The sequence below is a fragment of the Elephas maximus genome, chromosome 22, assembly GCF_024166365.1.
Source record: "Elephas maximus indicus isolate mEleMax1 chromosome 22, mEleMax1 primary haplotype, whole genome shotgun sequence".
In the NCBI taxonomy this organism is placed as follows: Eukaryota; Metazoa; Chordata; class Mammalia; order Proboscidea; family Elephantidae; genus Elephas; species Elephas maximus.
In genome coordinates, this window is record NC_064840.1 from 6,478,643 (window position 1) to 6,505,960 (window position 27,318).

The 27,318-nt window shown below is 49.9% G+C and overlaps 1 protein-coding gene across 2 annotated transcripts in view; it reads left to right on the forward strand.

The window, feature by feature from the left end:
• CCDC92 (coiled-coil domain containing 92) overlaps window positions 1–26,811 on the forward strand; it is a 43,559-nt gene extending 16,748 nt beyond the window's left edge. For both annotated transcript variants that reach the window (XM_049866160.1, XM_049866159.1), the window contains exons 2-4: window positions 22,658–22,804; window positions 23,349–23,390; window positions 25,486–26,811. In XM_049866160.1, the coding sequence (XP_049722117.1) occupies window positions 22,675–22,804; window positions 23,349–23,390; window positions 25,486–26,285 (972 nt within the window). In that variant the 5' untranslated portion in view covers window positions 22,658–22,674 and the 3' untranslated portion in view covers window positions 26,286–26,811. The remainder of the gene's footprint in view (window positions 1–22,657; window positions 22,805–23,348; window positions 23,391–25,485) is intronic.
• Window positions 26,812–27,318: the final 507 nt, after the last annotated feature.

The following is a 27,318-nucleotide window of genomic DNA, read 5'->3' on the forward strand; positions in this document are numbered from 1 at the left end:
AAATCGATTCAGACTTATAGTGGCCCCTATAGGACAGAGTAGAACTGCCCCCGTACAGTTTCCAAGGAGCACCTGGTGGATTCAAACTGCCAACCGTTTGGTTAGCAGGCATAGCTCTTAACCACTATACAACCAGGGTTTCCTCGTAGGTACTAGGAATGCTAAAATACCTGAGACACAGTGCCTGCCTTCCAGGGACTTAGACAGTCTGGTGTGGGAGACAGGCAGGTGAATAAGAGAGCTTCAGGTGCTGTGGTGGGTGCGCTTTTACCGGTTACCCTTCTGGGCTTCTGGGCCTCTGCTCTTGCTGTATGTAGTTCACAGGGCTTAACTGTATATCATTTCTTTGTACTCTAGTGGCTGAGTCTCCCTTCCCCACATGCACTGTACACATAGAACTGAGTACGCAGTGGGCACTTTAGAACCATGCTGGCTTGACCTGTAACCTCTAGGTGCACGTTTATAAGGACGTGATTGGCCAACCCGTTCTAGTAGGCCTTGTGAACGAAAACGCAGGACCCATTCACATGGTAAGCTCTTGGCATCACCGTAACCTCCCGGTGAATTAGAGGATCCCAGGCTATCAGAATTCATGGGACAGCACACGTTTCAACTGGGAAATTCTACAATGAAAATTAAAGGCTTGTCCTTTGGATTGAATAAAGTTTAGCTCTGTGGAAAACTCGCTGCGTTGTCCTTGTTTTTCTCATTTCATCATGGACCAGTAGGACCATCCTCAAAGCTTGGCACCGGCGTTTCCTGAATTTCTCATCTCTGTGGAGTAGTCTGTAGATCGTGGACGGGTGTACACACGACACAGCCACACATGGAGCCTGAGGCCATGCCACCTGCATAGTCACGGGGTCGGCTCACGTAGGTGCCAGCTAGCAGCACCCACTGTCTGCACACCATTTGCTGGCTAATGGCTAAGATACTGCATGTCGCAAACTCCATGAAGGTCTCCAACAAGTCCACACTTTCCTTCCCACAAAACTTGATATAATTTGTAAGTGGCTTGATGATTTAACAGTCTGTTTATTGGGGAGCATTTTCCCACTGACCCTAATCCCCTGAAGGCATTCCTGAACTAACTCCTTCCCTCTACCTGATCCTCATGCCAATCAGAAATACTCCTAAGCCTTCGTACTCTCACCAAAACAAAATATACTACCTAATGGGGGAGAGGGAGGGTTAGACCAAACATGGGGTGAGATCATCGCTAATTTCCAACTACAGAGAACCCCTTCTTAAAGGGCTAGCTCAGGTTACTACAGGTATTCATTATCCTAGATGCTGGGGACACAGCAGTGCACAAGACAGAAAAGTCCTTGTTCTTGTGGAGTTTACATTGTAGTTGACAGGATGGTAGATAATAAATAATTTTAGATAGCAGTTAGTGCAATGAAGTTGTAAATTGGGATGTTGTTAGGTGCCATCGAGTCGGTTCCGACTCAAAGCGACCCTGTGCACAACAGAACGAAACACTGCCCAGTCCTCTGCCATCCTCTCAATCGTTACACTTGAGCCCATTGTTGCAGCCACTGTGTCAATCTATCTCGTTGAGGGCCTTGCTCTTTTTCACTGACCCTCTACTAAGCATGATGTGCCTGTCCAGTGACTGATCCCTCCTAATAATATGTCCAAAGTATGTAAGACACAGTCTCGCCATCCTTGCTTCTAAGGAGCATTCTGGTTGTACTTCTTCCAAGGCAGATTTGTTCGTTCTTTTGGCAGTCCATGGTATATTCGATATTCTTTGCCAACACCGCAAATCAAAGGCATCAATTCTTTTTCCATCTTGCGTATTCATTGTTCAGCTTTCGCATGCATGTGAAGTCATTGAAAACACTACGGCTTCGGTCAGGCGCACCTTAGTCTTCAAGGTGACATCTTTGCTCTTCAACACTTGCAAGAGGTCTTTTGCAGCAGATTTGCCAAATGCGATGCATCTTTTGATTTCTTGGCTGCCGCTTCCATGGGTGTTGACTGTGGATCCAAGTAAAATGAAATCCTTCAAAACTTCAGTCTCTTCTCCATTTATCATGACGTGGCTTATTGGTCCAGTTGTGAGGATTTTTGTTTTCTTTATGTTGAGGTGCAGTCCATACTGAAGGCTGTGGTCTTTGATCTTCGTCAGTAAGTGCTTCAAGTCCTCTTCACTTTCAGCAAGCAAGGTTGTGTCATCTGCATAATGCAGGTTGTTTATGAGCCTTCCTCCAATCCTCATGCCTCGTTCTTCATACAGTGCAGCTTCTCGGATTATTTGCTCATCATACAGATTGAATAGGCATGGTGAAAAAAAGTACAACCCTGACACACACCTTTCTTCACTTTAAACCATGCAGTATCCCCTTGTTCTGTTCGAAGGACCGCGTCTTGATGTGTGTAAAGTTTCCTCATGAGCACAAGTGTTCTGGAATTCCCATTCTTCTCAATGTTATCCTCGATTTGTTATGATCCACACAGTCGAATGCCTTTGCATAGTCAATAAAACACAGATAAACATCTTTCTGGTATTCTCTGCTTTCAGCCAGGATCCATCTGACTTCAGTGATGATATCCCTGGTTCCATGTCCTCTTCTGAAACTGGCCTGAATTTCTGGCAGTTCTCTGTCGATATACTGCTGCAGCCGCTTTTGAATCATCTTCAGGAAAATTTTACTGGCATGTGATATTAATGATATTGTTTGATAATTTATGCATCCGGTTGGATCACTTTCTCGGGAATAGGCATAAATATGGATCTCTTCCACTTGGTTGGCCAGGTAGCTGTCTTCCACATTTCTTGGCATAGACAAGTGAGCACTTAAAGCGCTGCATCCCTTTGTTGAAAGTGGGATAGCGTGATGATCATGCAGTTTAGAGTAAACGCTCTCATTCTGCCGTGCAGCGTGAGAAAAGGCCACAGCAGCTCCATAGTGGGATGTTTTTGTGTGCGGTCAAGTCAATTCTGACTCACAGTGACCCTATAGGACAGAGTAGAACTCCCCCTGTAGAGTTTCCTAGGCTGTAATTTTTACTCAAGCAGATTGCTAGGGCTTTTCTCCTGCGGAGCCACTGGATGGGTTCGAACCACCATTCTTTAAGTTCTCAGCCAAGAGCTTAACCACTGTACCAACAGGCCTTCTCCATAATGGAATTTCTGGGGTCAAATAAAACCCATTTGGGTGTCTGTCCACATTGGAGTAATAATAGTAGCAAACTCGGTCCTAGGCACAGTTCTAAGTGCTTTAGATCTGCGCTGCCCAATATGGTAGCCAGTAGCCACATGTGGCTATTTAAATTTTAATTTGGATCAAATTAAAAATACATGAAAAATTCCATTTCTCAGACATTCCAGCCAAGTGTTCAGTAGCCACGTGGGGCCAGTGGCTGCTTTACTGAACAGCGCAGAATAGAACATTTCCATCATCGTAGGAAGTTCTGCCAGGCAGCCCTGCTTAGCTAAACTCAATCTTCACAACAACCCTAACAAGGTAGGTGCTGTATTCCTGTTTTACAGTTGAGGAGAGTGAGGCGCAGAGTTAATACAGCTTGCTCCAAATTGCACAGTTAAATGTGGCAGAGCTGAGATTCAGACCACAGCAGTCTGGATCCAGAGCCGGGGTCCTCAGCCCCTAACCTGTATCGTTGCTGTAGCTCAGGTAAGCACAGCTCCTCCGTACAGTCCCCTTCAGCCAGACTGCAACTGATGGAGAAGGTCACCTTGATGAAGTCTTGTCATTGGATGCTTTCAGATTCAGCTCAAAGAAATCCTGAGCCAAGGGTCAGATCTTTTCTGACTGTAAATGTAGACCTACGATAGCACAATTTTTCCCTATTTAGAAAGAAAGGGGAAGGAGGAGATACAAAGCTCCAGGAAAGCATCAAGTTTATATGTGACTCCAATGAAGCAAGTTACTGAAACTCTACGCCTCAGCTTCTCTGTGTATAGAGCTGTGGTAACACTAGACGACACGTAGAGCTGTTGTGAAGATCTGAGAGAAGGCATGGCAGGCACTGAGCGCAGCACCCACCACACAGCCAGCACTAGTTAAGTGACAGCTGTCATTGTCAGCACGGTCGTACCACTCCCACTCTGCAGTGGCCGTACCATACCTGGAGGGAGTGTTCCAGAATGCACAGGAAGCAACCAAACTGACTGTTTCCCCATGCGAAAAGGCAGCTCATCCTTATCGCCAAGAGCTGCTGGTCCCACACACCACAGGCTTGGATTGGAGAAGAATGCTCCAGGAAGGCACCAGGCAAAGACAGCGCAGCCTTTGGACACAGATATGCCTTTAGTTCCTCCACTCAGTGTTTGTCATGTGGCCAGTATCTTTACTCCCCCGAGCCTTGGCTCTGTTGAAAATGGGTATAATCAGCCTGTCTTGCAGGATTGTTCCAGGAAGTGATTTTCCTCATAGACACGGAGGCACATAGACACTTGGTAAATTACAGCCATAATGACTATTTTTACTGGTGATTTTCAACTTTTCACAATTACAAAACGCCTTGGAGTGTTTCCTTGCCCAGATGGCTCAAACCCAAAGGCTGTGTTGGGGCAGAGCCTGGAGAGGATGGATAGATGGTGATCTAACCTGGTCCTTGTTAGGACATGCCTCAGGGAAGTGATCACCCCCTCAGGAAGCACTGTGTGGCGTGCATCTCAGTCACCTTCTGGGATGGAAACTGCCCACACTCTCCCACAACCAGAAAGGAAAGTGTCTGCCATGTATGACCTGAGGTCAGCAGCCTCCCTCTTCTGAAAACCAGGGGGTAAAACAAACTCTCCAGGCTTCTGACCTGCCAGTAGTATAGCTCGACCTGGATCAACCAGAAGACGCTGAAACACCCAACCTAGAATTTTGAACTTCAAATGGAAAATCTGGGCACTCCAAACCAAAATTGCCAAGTTCCCAAGATGTGGGTATATCTGGTACTTATTATTAAAAGTAGGCCCTAGAAGAAGGTGTCATGAACCAAAGGTTCTCATTATTTCCTCACGGGAACATGAGGTCAGCTAGGAGGAAAACACAACAGAAGTAGTTGTACAAACGGAAAGGTGAGCAAAATGCACAGGACAAGTAAGGTACAGGACAGTAAGAGGAAGAAAGCAGTGTATCCCATTGCTCAAAGAATCCTAAGGCTCACAAGATGCAGAGGTTGCTTGCTTTGCCCAATTTCTTTTGCGCTCTTCCCACAGCTGATAGATAATCCATAAAATAGTCATCCTGCCTCTTATTTGTTTTCATTACTTCTACTGGGTTAATGTACTAATGGAGCCCTGGTGAGCCTGAACCACCAAGCTGGTGGCGCAGCAGTTAAGCGCTTGGCTGCAAACCAGCAGGTTGACGGTTCAAACCCACCAGCTGCTCTGCATGAAAAGAGACCTGGTGATCTACTTCCATAAATATTACAGTCTATGAAACCCCATAGGGCAGTTCTACCCTGGGTCACTATGAGCGTACAACAACAACAATGTAACAACACACACAACATATCTAATATCCAAATGCAGCTGCAAAGAAAATAAAAACCGTTGTTGTCAGGTTGATTCCAACTCATAGCAACCCTGTAGGACAAGGTAAAACTGCCCTATAGGGTTTCCAAGGCTGTAAATCTTTATGGAAGCAGACGGCCACGTCTTTCTCCCATGGAGCAGCTGGTAGGTTCAAACTGGCAACCTTTCAGTTAGCAACTGAGCACTTAACAACTGCGCCAACCAAGCCCATTGCCATCGAGTTGATTCCAACTCATAGTGACCCCCTGGGACAGAGCAGAACTGACCCATAGGATTTCCTAGGCTGTAATCCTTTACAGAAGCAGATTACCAGGCCTTTTTCCCCATGGAGCAGCTGGTGGGTTTGAACCACCGACCTTTCTGTTAGCCGCCAAGTGCTTTAACCACTGCGTCACCAGAGCTCCTTGTGGCTGCAAAGATAAGATCTAAAATGACAGATGCCCAGCACTGCTTACCTTTGCATCATTCTCACACTTACCAACTTCATCTGGATCATAGCTTTGTGTGTTCATTTTCCATGACACACTCTTCCTGGATAGATGTTTTGTGGGAGTTTTTCCCCTTCCCTGGAATTTAATGCGTGAGGCACCAGAACATAGGATTCTGGGGGTTCTCTTGCCCACTGACATAATAAAGAATCATTGTGAATAGGAAGAACCTGATGGGAGTCCACCAGTCTGAGATGCCATCAGCAATGTGCCTCACTTATTCCACACAGCATAGGAAGCTGGCAGGAAGGAGACTCTGAGAGAATTGATTCATCCAGTAGATGAAGGTCAAAGGGCCAAAAACCCTTAGGTGGACATGCTGAAACCATCAGAAACCACTTAGAGGAAATGAAGATCTAGGAACATGGTAAATGACTTCTTTAAAAGAATATGTTTATCTTGTTTTAAACATACTGGTACTAAAGCTAAGTTGTTCCATAGAAACAAATGTCCAATAAAAACCAATATTAATGATCACCAGAAGGATGTAATTACCAAAATGAAACTCCTTACTGTGGTGAATTTAGTCACTGAATTGACTATTGTTGGACTATTTTAATAATTTCAGAGATCTCTAAGGTCCTCCCACTTAAAGTACTTAGGAAGTAATTAGTGTGGGCCCATCTTGCAGAAGGGCAGGTCAGAGGCCTTGGCTTGCTTTGGTTTGATTGCATAGCTAAATTCTAATGGCTGGGGCCGGGCAGAGCTCTTTTTGCTCTATCACAAGGAGAAAGTCATAATCCTTCCTCTACCTACAAGTGACACTCATCTTCCCAGAGGCCCAGTAAGGGCTTGGCTAAATATTTCCCGTTTTGTAATAAAGAGAAAGCGTGGCTGAATGAACGTGTGCATAGCTTCAGGTAGTGAACACTTTCTTTAAAACCTATGCTATAATTAGGCAGGCCCACAAAGTAGAAGCCCAGTCAGTGACATCAGTTGAAATGGTTCCTCTGTTTGGCAAACCATAGAGATTTTAAAAAGCAAGTGAGCAAGTCATGTAGGGCTAGAAAAGACAATGTAGGCAGTGGCCAGCCATCACTAGAGTGTAAGAAATGCTGCTTCTGTCATCGGAGCCGTGGTGGCCAGTGGTCAAGAGCTATGGCTGCTAACCAAAAGGATGGCAGTTTGAATCCACCAGGCGCTACGTGGAAATCCAGTGGGGCAGTTCTCTGTCTTACAGAGTCGCTATGAGTTGAAATTGACAGCAATGGGTTCTGGTTTTTGTTTTTTCCTTTTTCATTTGTGTGAAAGTTTGGCATTTGTGGTCACTGTACCTTTTAGTTATCATCCAGTAGACAATGAAAATCTTTAGTTATCACATGAAACGGGGAAATGGAGACCCTAATGAGATGTGGCCTGCTTGTAATCCTCCCATTAAAGGAAAATATCACTGACCATTTGTATGGTAAGTTGTAAAATGTACATGTCCCTAAATTGCTGGCTCAGGATCGTCTTAGTAAGCGACAACCTTGTTAGAAGTTCCCAAATGCTGTCTATTTCGTTGCCAGTGTTCTCAGCTCTAGCTTATGAAATGGGACTGTTTCATAAATTATGAAATGCTCAGGATGACCCAGAGGGTGGTCATCCTGGAGGCTGCCCAGAAGGGGAGGGAAAGCGAGCCTGACGGGCCTGAGCCTGCACAGCACCCCCCCCTCCCCCCCCCCCCCCGCTTGGCTGCCACCTCCTCGAGAAGCAGCTTCTCGCTAGAACTTTCTCTTTGCTATAGAAGAGGCTGAGCTGACTCTGTGCAGGCATTTGGCCCACAACTGGCAGGAGCAACACCTCCTGGTTCTGAGGGAAGGAAGGGGGTGCTGGTGCTCCTGCCCCCGGGGTGGGGCTGGCCAGGCTTCCTGAGGCCCAGGGCACTTCCAGGAGGTCCCTTTGTGAGTACAGACCACACCAGCTCAGGCATTTGCCGCCTAGAGGCACTCTGAGACGACCTGAAATACAGATGTGCTTTCGCTGGGAGGCATGTCCACACGAGGGGCCAAGCCCCAACCAGGCATATGACATGGTTCTTGAAAGAAGCTAAATAAAGACTCTTATAAAAAGTATGAGATAATCAGACTGCAGAGAAAGCGATTAATAAATCCATCGTGTGGCCTCCAGCGGCTGCCGACTTCCCAGACAGGCCGCAGATCATGTTTCCATGTCTAATTGCTAATCTCTCTGATCACATCTATTACAGCTTTAATGTGAGGCTGCGCGTTCTTTCAGAAGGAAGCGGCTGTCAGCGTCTGAGGGATTGCGATGGGCCTTGTGTTTTATGACGGATGATGTCAGAGATTTACAGGAATGCCGTGATGCGTGGGGGGTGGGGGGAAGAAGGTACTCGCTTGCTCATCAAGATCGTTTTCTGCGTATCTTGGGGACACTAACTGGCTACTTTTGTAAAGAAAGATTTCCCGTTACTTCTTGGTACGGGTAAGCTGATCACAGTCCTAGCAGTCCAAGACTACCCCAGAACGATTTACTAAAACATAATGACACCGCTTTCCTAGTGGATATTTAGTGGTTCTCTTTTAAGGGAAATTGCTGTATAATTTTCTTCTGACTGTAAAGTAATATATGTTCATCATTAAAGAAATTTTAGATAGTACCAAAATAGAATTTCTACAAAGTACAAACCACCCAGAATCCGCCATCCAGAGCTAAGTGCTGTGACCATTTTGTATATCTGTCTAGATTTTTTCTCACGTTTACAAAAACGCGATCGTATACATAAAGCTTTTAACATACTTTTTAAAACTTAACATAGACATACTTCCTTGTCAATACGTATGGATCTTCGTTAATCGATTTTGTAGCCACTGCATAGTGTCAAGGGGCCACGCTAACCCACTATTGACATTCAGGTTACTTTGTGCCCTGGGTTTCCAGTTCTAGCTTTTAGAGACATGCCTCTTAAAAGATGTCAGCTGCCTGGCCAGAGAGCAGGAGCCCCACAGAACCACACCACCTAATGTTTTCATGTTTGAATGAGTCTAAATTTAGTTCAGTTACCACTTTATCACCATAAGCCAGAGAAACTACTAGGTGTTTTTATCTGCAGTCTCTCCCTTTCTCCTTCCAACCACTGTCTCCTGTGGTACCCTCAGGACTGGTAATACCCCTCTTACCCCTCGGGGTGGGGAACAGAAAGGGGAGGGCGCGGAGAGGCAGAAGCTTGGAAGTAGCCAAGTGAGAGTCAGAACCCAAGAGTCTGACTCCCTTGCTGGCCAGTTAACCACGGCTGCTATTTTTATTAATTTAAAAAATCCCTGAGACTCTAAGAATAACTAACGAAAACTTTTGTCACTGTAAAAAAATAATTGCACCTTTTGCTTTCAACAGTTTTTGTTGTTTTTTTTTTTTTGGCCTCCACTTTGTAATGGTGTTTATTCTTTTTCCAAAATATTACCGAAGTGATTGCTGAGTGCTTACACTTCCCTGAAATGATTTCTCCGTGTGTGTGTGTGCGTGTGTGTGTGCGTGTGCGCGCGCCCTAATTCTTGGGGATTTTCAAATATCTTACTAGTGTGACTTCTTACATAAAATTACAAGTAGAAATAGTGGCTTTTTTTTTTTTTTCTGTAACCTCAAACAATGTGTTTAACTTATTTTGAATTCTGAGTAGCATCAGTATCCCACTTTCTGAGGCATTAAGGTTCCTTTCCTAAAAGCAGGTATTTTGGGTTGAGAGTTGATGGCCTAATTAGCCCTGGACCCTTTTTAGCTTCCTGCAGCGGGCCGTGGATTGCTTCCACCTGAGAAGTAGGCTTTACTGTGCCTCAGGGTGCCACCTTTGCTCTGCCCGACTTTATCTGCTTCCCTGAGTGGCCCCTCCCTAGTGAAAATGGAGGACAGAGGCTTCTCTGTGCTTTTTTTTTTTTAATTCTACTTTAGGTGAAGGTTTACAGGACAAACTAGCTTCTCATTAAACAGTGAGTACACATGATTGTTTTATGATATTGGTTAACAACCCCACGACCTGTCAGCAGACTCTCTCATTGACCTTGGGCTCCTTATTACCAGCTTTCCCGTCCCCTCCTGCCTTCTCGTCCTTGCCCCTGGGCTGGTGTGCCCCTCTAGTCTCATTTTGTTTTATGGGCCTGTCTAATCTTTGGCTAAAGGGTGAACCTCAGGGGCGATTGCATTACTGAGCTAAAAGAGTATCCGGGGCCATACTCTCAGGGTTTCTCCAGTCTCTGTCAGGCCAGTAAGTTGGCTCTTTTTTGTGTGTGAGTTAGAATTTCGTTCTACATTTTTCTCCAGCTCTGTCCAGGACCCTCTATTGCGATCCCTGTCAGGGCAGTCAGCGGTGGTAGCCGGGCACCATCTATTTGTGTTGGACTCAGTCTGGTGGAGGCAGTGGTAGATGTGATCCATTAGTCCTACTTCTCTGGGCTTTTATGTCTCCCTCTTAGGAAAAAAAGCAACCGAAATTTCTCTGCTAGCTCATTTCCATATTTAGGAACTATGCGGGAAATACCCTAGGAGGCCTTAGTAACCAACTTGGAGGTGTATTTATTGATATAACTACTGACCAATAGTTATATAAAATAAAACTAACATGTATTGACCACCTACTATGTGCCAGACACCGTAAGTGCTTAACCACCCAATGAGTTAGATGTGACAATGATTTAGGTGGCAAGATAGGCTTCAGATTTAACCCTAAACAAAAGTGTGTCCGCTGTGGTCTCTTTTATCCCATTCATTGTGTGATGTTAAGCAAACCTTTGGGCCTCAGTTTCTTCATCTTGAAACAAAAGGGTCGTTGGAATAGCTGATTTTCTAAGGTTTTTTTCACCCTCAACATTTCCTGAATCCAGGAATCTGTCTAGAAAACCACCTCCCTGCAGGAATGATTTCACCCTCCTGTTACATTGAATCACAACGATGGCTGCCTTTGTTCCCTGGCCAGCACGCTTTTCCTGATGGCAGTGCTTACACTACCGGACCCCAGAGCAGCACAGAAAGTTCCCATGAAAAAGCCCGCAGGTGGCCTCATGCACAAAATGCGCTGGGGCCGTGAATGGACCGCAGCCATTGCCGAGGTGCAGGCCTTCCAGAAGATACACGGAGAGGGCAGCGGGCCTCCCCTTGTTCCGGCCGCGCAGGGAGGAGAGAGCCAAATGGGAAGGGGTTATTACTTATTCATGACGAGCATCGAAAATAGCTGTGTTATAACTAATTCACAACCACCTCGTGAGGACTGCTCTGCTATTTCTTTAGATTCTAAAATTATTACCCTTATTTCCGTGGGCTTTGTGTGGACCTAAAAGAGAGGCCTATTTTGGATTGCCCAAATGCTGAGACCCTCTCCTACCAAAGATAGTCCATTCCTTTTAGTCTAAGAAATGTGGTGTAGGGATACTTCAAAAACATTGCTGGTGGCATGTTAAGAAATTATGGGATGAGGTCAGGTTCACATCTGTGTGGCCGCAGCGCTTTGTGGTTTAGACCTCCCCCAGGCACCGTGAAGGGGCAGTGTGAGACACCTGAACACATATGGAGTACATGAGTTCCCATGTGGTGGGAGGTGGTTTTCCAAGAGCACCCCAGACAGCGGGAACAGGAGGCCTGGCCTTGTGTTAGAGGGGTGTGGCAGATGTGAGGGGTGGGGAGAGGACGCCATGTTGATGGAGCAGAGACCAGAGGGCACCTGGTGTGGGGTAGGCCAACCAGGAAGGGCCTCAGGGAATGTAGGGCCTCCTCCCAGTAGCATCGGAGTGACACTGGAGGGACGTGACGTGTCAGAGTTGTTTGAAAATGAGACTGTGTGCATGCTGGGAGTCTGAGCAGAAGAGAGTCCTTAAAGAAAAAGAAAGTCGAATTTTCAGGAAGGGCAAGGATGGGTCTGGCCTTGCTTCCTCCACACTTGAACATTTGGGGCTGCTTCCAGAGCTGGCGGCTGTGCCGATGGGCTGTTTTGTGCCTGGGATGACCTAGAGGTGACATGGCCCAGCAGGCATGCTCTGTTAGTTCTGGCCCGGAACGGGAAGGGGAGAGCGCACCCTACCCTGTGGAGCAGGCCACCTGTCGGGACTCAGGGAGCCCGGACACTTGAACACAGGGGTGCCTCACTGTAAAGGCACCACTGGGCCCAGAATTCCTCACCTCCATCTCACTTTGTAACTCCCCGGAAAACGCTGCTGCTATGAAGAGAGGGGCTAGTTTATGAGCCTGTGTGCTGTAGGCAACAGCACGATTCTGTCATCTGGACGCAGGGGTGTGGGGAGCAGCTCCACCCCATCCCGACCTCGGGCTCATGTGCGCCCCCTCCCAGGACCCAGTTTCGTGTTGGGCACCATCTTCATTTTTCCTCTGGGGTTTCCAAGTGTGAGAGATTTGAAGTGCGCATTCTGAAAGCATCTGAATTTCTGCACGCAAAGAAATCAGCCCCAGTGCTCCAGAGCCTCCCCACAAGCCTGAGTGCCAGGAGGAGACGCAGGCCCAGGCACGGCGTTTCTTCTATGTCGACAAGTTCCTGTGTCTCCTCAGAGGGGCCCGGTGAGAACAAATGGTGTCCAAGTGGCAGGGAGCACTTTGTGCTCTGACAAGTGAAGAGGGTCCATAAATAAAAGCACTGAGTCATCGCTGATGCTGTCGGGCCCTAGGCAAGGAAAGAGCATCACTTCTGAAATAAGCGAGACGCAGACTCCAGCTACTGACAGGCCACTGGTCCTGCTACCAGAGTGCTCAGTGGGATCACTGAGGTCCTCAGTCTCTCTTGCCATCACTAGGAAAAGTCATTAATATTCCCCCCAGCCTGGGAATCTGTCTGGGCCAGGTCTTCAGAGCCATCTCCATAGAATTTGGAATGGAAAGCCTTTTGCAAGTGTTAAGTTTCTGAACGCGTAGCATGAATAGGAAATCAACGGGAGTGCAATACCTGCTGAATTCACCAGAAAATATGTATGTGTGGCTTCCCCTCCAATCCCAGCCAAGAGGACCCCTCGGCAGACCTGCTCGCAATGCCCGCGGCCCTGGCCTTCCCGGAGCGCTTCGGACGCAGAGCCGTGCGCTCACGGGAGCTCACCTGCCGGCTGCCGCTGCCGTAGGCTCTGGAACCACAGCCACTCGGAGTCCCAGCGTCCCCACTGCAGGGCAGTGCCTCCTGGAGAAAGGGACTCACCCACCTGCAGTGTTACCTGTGGTGTAGCAAATAACTGTAAAATTGCCAAAGGCACCCAACATTGCCCAGAAATCAGTTGAATTGCCTCGAGACAGAAGGCTGAGGACAAAGAGCCCACCATCTGCAGCGTGTGTCCTGTGATACAAAAAGTGCCATGTTTTGTAGGCTGTGCTCTCCTTGCTGCCCTCCACTGCCGTCTGACCCGAGGGGCTCACGCAGGTGAATGCCACCGCTCAGGCTGAATTTTGCATCTGTGGGGGACGCGACATCTTCACCTTCACCCGGCATGCGGACCCTTTTGGGTGGGTCACAAACACTGGTCCCTGTCTGACTCCAAAAGTGTCTTATGGTGCCGAATCAAGCCTCTCTGGACCGATTCCTTTTTTTCCTCCAAAGTCTTCACCTCTTTCAGCTGTGTCTCTGTGGACCGAATAGTCCGTGGCAGCTTCTTGGAAGGATTACATCATTACAGCGATCGTGGGCCACCAATAAAAAAATAGTGAGGATAAAAAGTAAAAGTATCACCTTCCTTTAAGCTGCAGCAACTCTTCAGTCCCTGGGAAGTCAGTGGAGTGCTTATCCCTCCCAAGCTGATGAGGAAATACTTGAGTGACGTGGCTACCCCGTGGAAGTGTGGTGTGTTTCCTAGGGCCTCAAGGGCCAGGTGTCTTTGGTGTGCACCCTCCCAGCTGTGGAGCACCCTATACAGACATGTCTCCTCAGGGGAGACTTTTAGTCAGGAAGGACTTTGGAAGGAGCCCATCACTCAGACTGGAGATGAGGGCGTGGCAAAATCCTCGCTTCCAGTGTATGCCACCCCCACTCACCTGGCTGGTCCTCATGACACGTCATCCTTCACTTCCTGTCCGCCCAGCACCTCTCCTTACCGAGACAGTCTGCCCGTGAGAAATGAAAAGGACGCTTTTCTGTAGTTACCACAGTGGGGTTGATGAAAATACAGGGTCATTACAATTCCAAATAGCCCGCTTACTGTGAAGGTTAGAATGTGGGCGCTGGTTGAAATCATATTTAAATGTGTTACAAATGAAATTAGTATCACACTGTGGTTGGGATGAAGTGGATGGTGAGGTTATGTTTTTCTCCTGGGTCCCTATACGCCCCTCCCTGCCCTCTTCAATCAGATATAAAGGCAAATATGTATTTTCAAGACCAGACACACCTCGTTTCCTACCGTCAGTGTGGCACAAAAGTGGTGTGCAATCTGGTTTGTGTAGATGTTAGTATATCAGGTGTCCTTTGAGCGAAGAGTGCCTGGAAATCAAGTGTCCAAGCTGGAAGTTCATGGAAACAAGGTTGGCCAGCCACAAAGGCCCCATGCTCCTCTGGAGCCACACTCCCGATGGCGGGCTGGCCACCAAGTGCTTCGCAAGGCCCCCGTGCACCCGGCGCTGCTCTAGGGCTTAGGATGCAGCGGTGGAAAGGCCTGTGGTTTGTGGGGCGGGGAGGACTCGCTTACGTAATACCGTTGTCTCAAAGACAGTTAACTAAGATGTGGACAGGGTGTGAAGTGCTGGTGCTATGGGGTGCGTGCCTCGGCGGGCCTGGGGCACCAGAGGGCTTCCAGGAGGAGGTGACCTTCCTCTGAGACCTACTGGAGAAGTGGATGTTCACTCAAAGAAAAGGGGGGCAGAACAGAGGGGCCCAGAAGAGTGTTCTGGGCAGAGCAGGGACCCATAAGCAGGCGCCCAGGTGGAAGAGTGTGGCGGGGCATGGGGGCGGGAGAAGGCAGAGCAGGCAAGGGGCTGGGACCTGACCTGATCTCCAAACAGTGGGGACACAGGCTGTTAACAGTCTCATTTTTGAAATCACTCTGGTTACCATGTGGAGGGTGGAACAGAGGAGGACTTTGCAGTGACTCAGGTGAGGGCGATGATGGCGTGGGCAGTCGAGGTGGAGAAGGGCAGGTGGGTTTGAGAAATGTGATTGAAGCAGGACCCACAGACATGGTGATGAATTGGGTGTGACAGGCAACATGCTAGCGTGGAGACCAACTCCCCTGAGAGCAGCGGGGTGGGTGGCGACAGCACTTGCTGGGAGGAAGGACTATCCACATTGCTAGGTTGGTTCTTTATCCTTCTCGACTCACCAAGCGCTGGATCAAATGAAAAGTCTTCTTTCTCCTCAATGGCAAGCCCTAAAATACAGGCTCTGCTTTTTCTGTTAACGAGAAAAATCTCAGATTTGAGTCCATCCTTTTGGAGTTAGGGCAAAGCATCTCATCCAAGTCCCCATGTCCAAGATCCATTTCTGGTCCTGGGAACTAACGTTGCTGGTGAGGTGAGGAAAGTGATCCCAGGAACCACTCGGAGTTGCCGCGTAGAAAGTAGATCTCTCTACTGCAAGACCAAGAAGCAGTCCTGGGCTTTTCCTGCATTTGACGCCAAGGCTTTTCAGTGCTCTGCTTTGTGAGAGAAGGAGCCGGGTCGGAAGGAGGCACCTTCCTCCGCCGGGTCACTGGCTGACCTATGCGGTCACCAGGACAGGCTCATGGCTGGGCCCGCACCAGCCCCCAGAGGCAGTGAAGCAGACTGCCCATGGGGCTCAGGAACCGCAGGGTCGGCAGGTGATGGCAGAGGTGGGCTGCCAGGGGTGACAGATGGGGTGTCATGCTGCTGGGACTCAGCAACCCCATGTTTGTAAAGGCACGTTATTTCTAAGCCACAGGTTGTGAGCAACAACTTTTTCAGAAGTCTGTAATTGTGCTGTTTTTACTCAATGACAGAATTCCTATAGTTTTATATACATATATACGGGTATATGTATATATATAAAAAACAAAAAACCCATTGCCGTCGAGTTGATTCCGACGCATAGAGATCCTTTAGGGCAGAGTAGAACTGCCATAGGGTTTCCAATGAGCACCTGGTGAGCTTGAACTGCTGACGTTTTGGTTAGCAGCTGTAGCTCCTAACCACTACGCCACCAGGGTTTCCATATGGGTTTTTTTTTATGTATGTATATGTGTATGGTGATGGTTAAGATTGTTTGTCAGCTTGGCTGGGCCATGATTCTCTGTTTATATGTGATCACTCCCATGATTGAATCTACTGTGAGTAGCAGTCAGTTGAAAGGGCACTTCCTTGGGGGTGTGGCCTGCATCCAGATATAAGCAGACGTCCTGGCTTCTTTGCTCTCTCTGGATCCTGCGCTGCCTCCTGTTCATCTGGCCTCTGGCTCTTGGGACTTGAGCTGTCAGCTCATCTGCAGATTTTGGAGTGTGTCAATCTTTACAGCCTGAGCGCAGGAGCCCCGCTTTCCGACCTGCCGGTCTTCGGTTCGCCAGCCCGTGCAGCTATGTGAATTGAGAGCAGCCTCTATTCTGATACGCAAACTTGGGACGCTTCAGCCTCTACAATCACATGAGCCATTGCCTTGATGTAAATCTCTCTGTCTATATATTTATATGACTTACTGGTTTGGCTTCTCTACAGAACCCAGCCTAAGACGTGTGTGTGCATATATATGTATGTATGTGTATGTGTATGTGTATATGTATATATAAACTCCATTGCCGTCGAGCCAATTCATAGCGACCCTATAGGACAGGGTAGAACTGCCCCATAGAGTTTCCAAGGAGCTCCTGGCAGACTTTAACTGCTGACCTTTTGGTTAGCAGCCGTAGCACTTAACTGCTACACCACTAGGGTTTCCATGTGTATATGTATATATATGGGAGAGCTTCCAGCATCACAGCAACACACATATATATTGTTGTTCTGCTGCTATTCATAAGGCTTTCACTGGCTAATGCTTTTCAGAAGTAGACTGCCGGGTCCTTCTTCCTAGTCTGTCTTAGTCTGGAAGCTCAGCTGAAACCTGTCCTCCATGGGTGACCCTGCTGGTATCTGAATACTGGTGGCATAGCTTCCGGCATCACAGCAACACACAAGCCCCTACAGTACAAACTGACAGACACACAACAACAACATATTGTTGTTAGGTGCTGTCAAGTTGATTCCAACTCATAGCAACCCTATTATGACAGAGCAGAGTTGCCCGTAGAGTTTTCTAGGCTGTAAGCTTTACAGGTTGAATATCGACTAATTCTGTTTGCTATAACGACTCTGTGTATTCCTTCCATCTTCTTTTGATGCTTCCTGCGTTATTTAATATTCTCCCCATGGAATCCTTCACTATTGCAACTCGAGGCTTGAATTTTTTCTTCAGTTCTTTCAGCTTGAGAAACGCCAAGCGTGTTCTTCCCTTTCGGTTTTCCATCTCCAGCTCTTTGCACATGTCATTATAATACTTTACTTTGTCTTCTCGAGAGGCCCTTTGAAATCTTCTGTTCAGTTCTTTTATTTCATCAATTCTTCCTTTTGCTTTGGCTGCTCGACACTCAAGAGCAAGTTTCAGAATCTCCTCTGACGTCCATCTTGGTCTTTTCTTTCTTTCCTGCCTTTTCAGTGACCTCTTGCTTTCTTCATGTATAATGTCCTTGATGTCATTCCACAGCTCGTCTGGTCTTCAGTCACTAGTGTTCAATGCATCAAATATATTCTTGAGATGGTCTCTAAATTCAGGTGGGGTATACTCAAGGTCATATTTTGGCTCTCGTGGACTTGCTCTGATTTTCTTCAGTTTCAGCTTGAACTTGCATATGACCACCTGATGGGCTGTTCCACAGTCGGCCCCTGGCCTTGTTCTGACTGATGATATTGAGCTTTTCCATCGTCTCTTTCCACAGATGTAGTCAATTTGATTTCTGTGTGTTCCATCCGGCGAGGTTCATGTGTATAGTCGCCGTTTATGTTGGTGAAAGAAGGTATTTGCAATGAAGAAGTCGTTGGTCTTGCAAAATCCTATCATTCAATCTCCGGCGTTGTTTCTATCACCAAGGCCATATTTTCCAACTACTGATCCTTCTTTGTTTCCAACTTATGCATTCCAATCACCAGTAATTATCAATGCATCTCGATTGCATGTTCGATCTATCTCAGACTGCAGCAGCTGATAAAAATCTTCTGTGTCTTCATCTTTGGCCCTAGTGGTTGGTGCGTAAATTTGAATAAATAGTCGTATTAACTGGTCTTCCTTGTGGGTGTATGGATATTATCCTATCACTGACAGCATTGTACTTTAGGATAGATCTTGAAACGTTCTTTTTGACAATGAATGCAACACGATTCCTCTTCGAGTTGTCATTCCCAGCATAATAGAGTATATGATTGTCTGATTCACAATGGCCAATACTAGTCCGTTTCAGCTCACTAAGGCCTAGGATATCGATGTTTTATGCATTCCATTTCATTTTTGACGATTTCCAATTTTCCTAGATTCATACTTCATACATTCCAGGTTCTGATTATTAATGGATGTTTGCAGCTGTTTCTTCTCATTTTGAGTCGTGCCACATCAGCAAATGAAGGTCCCGAAAGCTTTACTCCATCCACATCATTAAGGTCGACTCTACTTTGAGGAGGCAGCTCTTCCCCAGTCATGTTTTGAGTTCCTTCCAACCTGGGGGCTCATCTTCCAGCACTATGTCAGACGGTGTTCCGCTGCTATTCATAAGGTTTTCACTGGCGAATGCTTTTCAGAAGTAGACTGCCGGGTCCTTCTTCCTAATCTGTCTTAGCAAAGATGTCACCCTGAAGACTAAGGTGTGCCTGACCCAAGCCATGGTATTTTCAATCACATCATATATATCTGAAAGCTGGACAGTGAATAAGGAAGACCGAAGAAGAGTTGACGCTTTTGAATTGTGGTGTTGGCGAGGAATATTGAATATACCATGGACTGCCAAAAGAACGAACAAATCTGTCTTAGAAGAAGTACAACCGAGACTGCATCTTACATACTTCGGACATGTTGTCAGGAGGGATCAGTCCCTGGAGGAGGACATCATGCTTGGCAGAGAACAGGGTCAGCGGAAAAGAGGAAGACCCTCAACGAGGTGGGTTGACACAGTGGCTGCAACAATGAGCTCAAGCATAACAATTGTAAGGATGGCGCAGGACCGGACAGTGTTTCGTTCTGTTGTGCACAGGGTCGCTGTGAGTTGGAACTGACTCGATGGCACCTAACAACAACAACAAGCTTTACAGGAGCAGATCGCCAGGTGTCATAGATTATGTCCCCCCAAAAATCTGTGTATCATCTTGGTTAGGCCATGATTCCCAGTATTGTGTGGTTGTCCTCCATTTTGTGATTGTAATTTTTTGTTGAGAAGATTAGGGTGGGATTGTAACACCATCTTTATTCAGGTATCCTCCCTGATCCAAAGTAAAGGGTGTTTCCCTGGGGTGTGGCCTGCACCATCTTTTATCTCTCAAGAGATGAAACGGAAGCAAGCAGAGAGTTGGGGACCTCATACCACCAAGAAAGCAGCACCAGGAACAGAGCGCATCCTTTGGACATGGGGTCCCTGCACCTGAGAAGCTCCTTGACCATGGGAGGATTGAGGACAAGGAACTTCCTCTAGAGCTGACAGAGAGAGAAAGCCTTCCCCTGGAGCAGACACCCTGAATTTGGACTTATAACCCACTAAACTGTGAGGAAATAAATTTCTCTTTGTTAAAGCCATCCACTTGTGGTGTTTCTGTTATGGCAGCACTAGATGACTCAGGATGCGCCTTGGAAGCAAGGATGGCGAGACCACATCTTACATACTTTGGACGTGTTATCAGGAGGGATGAGTCCCTGGAGGAGGACATCATGCTTGGCAAAGTAAAGGGTCAGTGGAAAAGAGGAAGACCCTCAACGAGGTGGACTGACACATGGCTGTAACAACGAGCCCAAGCATAACAATGATTTTAAGGACGGCGCAGGACCAGGCAGTGTTTCGTTCTGTTGTGCACAGGGTCGCTGTGAGTCGGAACCGACTCGACGGCACCTGACAACAACAACAGATGACCAAGACACCAGGTCTTTCTCCTGCAGAGCCAATGGGTGGGTTGGAACTGTCAGCCTTTCAGTTAGCAGCCAAGTGCTAACTGTTTTCACCACCAGGGCTCCATACACACAGACATGAGTGCATACACACACACACACACACACACACACACACAGCACATAGAACAGACCTTTTCACAACCTTTTGTTGAATTTCTGAAATTTGAGCTAAGAAAGTTCAGTAACTTTCAAGGGTTTCTCACAGGACCACAAATCCAGCTTCTCTTTCTGCTTGGTCTGAGGAGGCAGGGCCAGCAAGAAGACATCTTTTCATTCTTTGACAAGTCTGACCTTGAACCAGCCCACCATTTCCCCCCACCCTGAGACCTCGTCACTCGTGTCTGACTGTGTTCATGGACCATGGCAAAATGCTGCCCTGCAGGGCCTCCATGCTGGGGGGAGGCTCCTTTCGCACCCAAGGCCCGGCACGCAGGGCGCCTATGTTCTTGACTGCCTGAGGCCCACACTCCTGGCAAGGCTCCTTCCTGCACACATAATGGCCGTATGGGTACTGACCTAGTATTGGGGCCTTGAGGCCGCTGCCCCCGAGGCATCCATTTAGAAATCGGTGTCTGGCCCAGGGACCCTGTACAAGGAATGTGTGCAGGGACAGCATAAAGATGACCTCAGGAGCAAGAGTATTCTCGCCCGTTCCTACGGTAAGGCGCTCACAGGGCTGGAGTAAAGCCCTGTGTGACTGGAATCAGCGCTGGTGTCGCCTGCAGCCCAAGCTAAGACTCCGAACAGAAGACACCCTGCTTGGACACTGGTTATCAGGGCAGCCTGCCAATGCTGCTTAGGGTGTCACTAACCTGTTGGTGGCCAGTTACCTGTAGAGGGCCCGGCACTGATTTTCCAGCTTAGGAATAAAATAACACTGATTCAACCTGAGTCTTAGTCTCTTCCCACAATTCTCAATGCGGTTATTACCATAAGCAGCCATCATCAAAAAGCCTCCTGTTTCATTACTGGGGTGAGGCAGGGGGCATCTGACCTTTGTGTTGCAGCAGTGATCATGGTCATGTCTTTAACCAGCTCCCTGTTGGTGCAGTTTTGGTTTGTGGCCAGTCTTTTCCAACCGTCAGCTGCCCTGTAGTGACCGTCCTTACAGCTGCGTTTTACTGGACAAAGGTGATTCTTAACCTGTGGTAGATTCCAAGAAATTAAATTGCAGTCAGAGGGACGCTAAGTTCCAAGGCTGTGACCGACTTGGCCAGGTGGCTTCCTAGGATAAGGTGGACAGTGACCCCTTGTGCCGAGCTGTGCTCTCCATTTCCACTGGTCACTGCTCACGTGTCATGTCTGCCGCTGCCTGAACCAGCCTTCTTGTCCACCTCTGTCCTGTCCTTCTGTTAGGATGGCACCACTGGCTCCCATTCTCAGCCTTTGTCTGTTGCATTTTATTTCCCTGTGTGTTTTTTGGTGCTTCTTTGGAGTGTCTCTACCTGAGTGGATCACACAGCTTTCTCAGTGTGAGTAGAAGGGTACATCTTCAGCTCTCATTTAGAAACGTTCTTACCTCTAGAGCCCGTGTGTGAACTTGCTGCTGGCCTTATGATTAAGAAGGCATCATTGCTGTGGCCTGAAGTGCTGACAGCCTGGGGTGGCCGTGATCTCCAGCGTCATCCAGTGGCACCATATTGCCATGCCCTACACGCTGGGGACCCTTTGAGAGGTGGTGTCACATTCAGGGAGGGTTTGCCAGCAGAGCAAAGGAGGAAAATGTACTCTGAGGCAGTTTATTTCCCAGAATAATTTATAAGCAAACCACCCACATTTTGCCCTTTGCATTTTTCATTGCTGTGCGAGGCATCTTGAATTACTTGGGTAGCTTTTTCCAGAAAGACCCATGGACTTCACCACATTTCCGGAATTACGGTAAAGGCAGAGAATCCAAGGCCCTAAGTAGGCACCTGATGATGGAAGCTGGGGGAAGACGGGGCTCGGGGGACAGAAGGCCCCACCAGATGTCTTCTTGGGAAGTTCCCAAGGTGGATTCAGGGCTCCTCCTGGTCTGTGAAACCCGGGGGCCTTCCTCTGGAGTTCCTTCTTCCTCCTCCTCTGTGCCTTGGCCAGTTGCCCATGCCGTGTGAGGAAGCGTTCGCCCATTTCACAGGCACTGGGTTTGCCTGAGGACATGAGCCTGCTTACCTCGGCAGGGCGACTCTTCACCCATAACTCTGGTCGCAGTCTGTTGAAGGTTGGTAGCTGTTGTTTGGAATGAGGGAGCCTGGGGCTTGGATCCCTTCTCCGTACATAACCCTGTGTGTCCGTGGGGCTGGGTAACCAGTGTCCTCATCAGTGTGTGCGCCGTACTGTCGGTTAGTCACTGAGGTGCCAAGCCTGGTGTGAGGTCCTGAGATTACAAATCCGGCCTCTGTGAAGGAGAAGAGATGGACACAAGGGCGGACCTGTGTGTAGTAGACGCTCGGTAATTTGGCTCGGGTCGCCTGCTTTGGGGCTCCCTGGAGTGCCTGCGGGAGCAGCCTCTACCCTTGGGCTCTGTCTGTCTCCTCAGCTTTACCTGGGTGGGTGGAGAACTCCCCTCTGCCCCCAGAGACCAGCGGCTCCACGAAGCCTCCTGCAGGGGACCGTTGTGGCCGGGTGTGACCAGGCGTGTGTCCCCCGCAGGTCACCTGGGTGTCAGCATGGCAGGCACACACCTGGAGAACCAGCTGCAGAGCGCGCAGAAGAACCTGCTCTTCCTGCAGAGGGAGCACGCCAGCACGCTCCGGGGGCTGCATGCCGAGGTCAGGCGGCTGCAGCAGCACTGCACAGGTACCCGGGGCACGGGGACCCCGGGCGCAGGGACCCGGGGAGCAGGGATCCCGGGGTGCCGGGACCCCGGGGCACAGGCCCAGTCCTAGCCCTGCAGGGGGAGAGTGAGCGGGGTGGGGGGCCGTCGTCCCCCGCAGGCCCTGTAAACACTGGCCTCAGAGCAGAGCCGGGATACACCAGGCTTAGCCCTGGACGGCACTGTCGTGGCACACCGGGGATTTCAGACATTTACCCAGCATCGGTTAGCGCTGTCTCTGCCTTTTGGAAGTGATGACCCAAATGTAGCCTGTGTAATGTACAGAGAAAGCTGCTCCTTAGTTTTGGACTATTGGGGTATGTTTTGGAGGACTGGGAAAAGAGGGTCCCCTCTTAAACCCTAGCAAGTGTCGTGGCCACTGATGGTCTCAATGCTACCAAAAACCTCATCTTTCTGGGCAGGACCTGCTGGCTGATTATGAGAATACTGTCTGCATTTTCAGAGCTGATGAACATTTTTAAATAAACTGTAACCATCCAAAATTGATGTATATTATTTGCTTTTTAGATTTAACATATGAGCTGACCCTGAAAAGTTCAGAACAGACAGGTAAGGACTCCCTCCCTAACGACGACGGTGTTGTTCCCATTTGCATTACACATTGTTTTCACTGTTCACATTCTACGAATGTGGCCAGGGCTCTCTAAGAAAAGATAGGAAGTGCGGGCCCCCAGGTATTAGCAAGTGGTTCTCAGTCAGGCGGAGGGAGAGGAATGATTTTATTTTCTTTTGATTGAGACATGTATTTGGAATGTCTATTATATGCTTTTCTAGAGTTTGGGATTTTTATACGAGGAATATGTGTTGCTTCTGTAACCAGGAAATCCAGATAGGTGTGATTTACACCAAAGAGAAAGAGCAGGTCTGGGCAGTGTGGCCCCACCTCCCCTGCATCCCTGGCGCTTGGCCCAGGCCCATCCAGAGCAGGTGCCCTCTCTGTGTCAGCCGCACGAGTGACCAGGTTACTGGAGGGCCATCGAAGGGTCGTCCGTGTCTTTCTCTGGACTGCAGTCCCAAAAACACTTCCCCTGACCAGAGATCCCAGGACCTCAGGGAACACCGAAGGGTGTCGTCCCAGTGGCAGCTAGGACTGGGACAGGACCCTGGGCCTTCCCAGCAGCTTCTGGGGCTGTTGCGAATAGCCTGCTCCCAGAGCAGGGTGGGGGCTCAGCAAGTGCAGAACACGTATTTGAGTCAAGATGTCTTTTTCTAAATAGGCTCCACACAGGCAGTTATTATTCATGAGCGATTCCAATTCCTCATAAACCCGTTGCCGTCCAGTCAATTCCGACTCCTAGCGACCCTACAGGACAGAGCAGAACTGCCCCATAGGGTTTCCGAGGAGCAGCTGGTGGATTCAAACTACCGACCTTTTGGTTAGCATCCAAAGGTTCAACCACCGCCCCACCAGGGCCTGTTCCTCATAAAAGACAGGGCATTTCCCGTGAGTTTTAGCACGTCAGCGGGGGCTGATGTCTTCCATCTGCGCGACGGGTTACGTTTCCCGAGGGCTCCTTTCAGGAGCAGGACACTGTGTGGTAGAGAAGGCACCCACAGGCTGCAGGGGGCCTCGGTTCAACTCACTCTGGAGGAAGGACTCCAGGGAGCCTCAGCAGCCTTAGGGCTGGTGGCAGACAGAGACATACACTGGGGACAGACTGGGGGAGCGCTGGGGGGCAGTTTGGCTGTTTGGATTTCATTAGGCAGCAAAGAGCCACTTTTGAGCAGGGGAGTGAAATACTTGAAGGGGTGTCCAGTGGAGGGGGGGGTGTCTGATGTACCACGTGTAGAGTTGCACTCAGGAGGCACTGAGCCAGGAGTGGACAGGTGGTGAGAACTGCAGGACACCAAAGTCAGGTCTAGAAAGAGGAGGGCCACCTCCCACATGTGGGGGCAAGGCCAGGAGGAGCGCCAGCCGGGCAGTGTGCCGAGGAGCCGGCAGGCAGTGCAGGAGCCACAGGTGGTGACCTGTGTGTGATGCTGGGGGCAGGGCTGAGGCTGAGGTCCCAGGGGAGTGGGGAGGTGACGGCAGTGCCCACAGTTGCTGAGGAGCTAGGTCCTGACAGGTGGTGGGACTTGGGGCAGCAGAAGGGCAGAGACTCAGGGTAGGCAGGGGCAGCTGAGCCCGGATACAGGGGTGTCCTCTGGGCAGGAGCCGTGGAGAACGATAGAGGAAACCAGCCTCAGAGGAAAGGGACCGCCAGACACCCGCCCCCTCAGCCATTTCAGTGTCTTTGTGCTTTAAGACTTAGAGAATTCTCACAACTGCCTTTCAGAAGGGCTTTGGGTCTTGTAGGCATTTAATAAACGCCACCTGGGCAGACAGGTGGACTCGCTAACAGTCCTAAACACCTGGTGAGGTCTTACTCTGAAATTGCTTGTTTTAACTTCAGTGGCTTTAAATTTTTTAGACATTATTTTCTGTAACAAGCCAGACAGCTAAGAGCGGAAAAGGCCTCAAAGGCCATCTGATCGCCCGCTTTCAGTGGGCAAGAGGGGAGATGGAGGGGGAGGGGGCCGTGTCTCCCAGCACCGCAGGGGGACGTGGCCACCGACTCCACTGTGGGAGCACCCCCACACCCCCGCCCCGGGGCAGCCCCGCCTGTGCAGGCTCCTAATCCGTTCCTTTGGCTTGTTCTTCTAGGTGATGGAGCTTCTAGAAGCAGTGAGCTAAAGAAAAGATGCGAAGAACTGGAAGCTCAGCTCAAGTCTCAGGAAAAGGAGAACACTGAGCTGCTGAAAGAGCTGGAGCAGAAGAACGCCATGATCCTGGTGCTGGAGAACACCATCAGAGAGCGGGAGAAGAAGTACCTGGAGGAGCTCAAGGTCAAGAGCCACAAGCTGAACATGCTGGCCAGCGAGCTGGAGCAGCGGGCCGGCACCATCGCCTACCTGACGGCGCAGCTGCACGCCGCCAAGAAGCGGCTCCTGAGCTCCAGCGGGACCTCGGAGGCCAGCCCCTCGGGCAGCCCCTCTGCCCAGAGGTCAGTGCCGGCCAGCTACAAGCCTGCGCCGCCCAAGGACAAGCTGCCAGAGACCCCGCGCCGCCGCATGAAGAAGAGCCTCTCGGCCCCCCTGCACCCCGAGTTCGAGGAGGTCTACAGATTCGGGGCCGAGAGCCGCAAACTGCTCTTGCGCGAGCACGTGGATGCGATGCCCGACCCCACCCCGTTCCTGCTGGCCCGGGAGTCTGCCGAGGTCCACCTCGTCAAGGAGCGGCCCCTTGTCATCCCCCCCATCGCTTCCGACCGCGGCGGCGGCGCCAGCGAGCAGCCCAGCCCGGCGCACGACAAGAAGGCACACGTGGGGGTGGCGCACCGCATCCAGCACGCCGCCCCGCCGCCCGCGCAGCCCGTGCAGCCCGAGGTGGAGACGCTGGCGGTGGACCAGGTGAACGGGGGCAAGGTGGTGCGCAAGCACTCAGGGACGGACAGAACTGTGTGAGGCCGCCGGCACTGTGACACCCCGAGGAGCCGCTGGCCACACCTCGTCTGCTCCGTCCCCATGCATGCCAAGCTCACTGCAGCCCCGTCACAGTGTGCTCCTGCTCCTCTGGCCCTTTACTGTCACCGCGATAGGATCGTGTCCCTGCGCAGAATATCTAGCTCCTCACGCTGTGGCCACGTGCCAGTATACTGACTCGCCTGCTTCCAGCGCCATCCGTGTAGCCCAAGCGCCGCGTGGACAGCGCAGGCCACAGTCCGCCGTCGGGCCTCAGTCGTGGCCAGGTCAGAGCACTCCTCAGGTCCCTCCCCTCAGCCTCCAGGGCCCAGGGCGGCCCGTCTGCCCCAGCAGCCCTGCTCCCCAGACCGTCACTTCCCCAGGGCGGCACTGCTGGCGCGGCTGTAAGTGTATGTCTCAGGAGCTCAATAAGACAAAGTTACTCTCCCACCAGACCTGAATGTGTGTCCACATTTTTTGTTAGTTTTACCCAAGATGTTCAAGATCCCAACAAACTTTATTTTCTAAACCTGCCTTCTTTCTGTTTTGTGTCTTTTATTAATCCACCAGGGGAGGTTGTGGGGGGCCCCAGGGCAGGTGTGGGGGGAGAGAAACTTACTGTGTTCCCGCCGAGAGCTGGTGGTTTCTCTGCCTGAGAGAGGCAGCTCCATCCTCCCTTCCCTTGCGCGCTGGCCATTCCTTAGACAGCTCCACTCTCCACAGGCCCTGCCAGGAGCTGCTTGCTGGTGCTCAGCCCACCTCTCTCCCTGCCCACAGTGGGCCTGCACAGGGCTTCTGCCTCGCCCGCCTGGTGTGCACAGCCACCGTACCCCACAAGGCCCAGGAAGGCTGGGGGCAGGGAGTTCTGGAAGGGGGATGTGGCCTTCCGACCACCCCTGCTCCAGCCCAGCCGCTTCCAGGCTAGCTGCTTCCAGGCAGGAAGGCTGGGCTGTGCTTGCTGGGCCCGCCCCCAGCCTTGGCCAGGTGTCTACCCCACACCTGAGTGGACTGAGCGTGTGAGACATGCCTTTGGAAC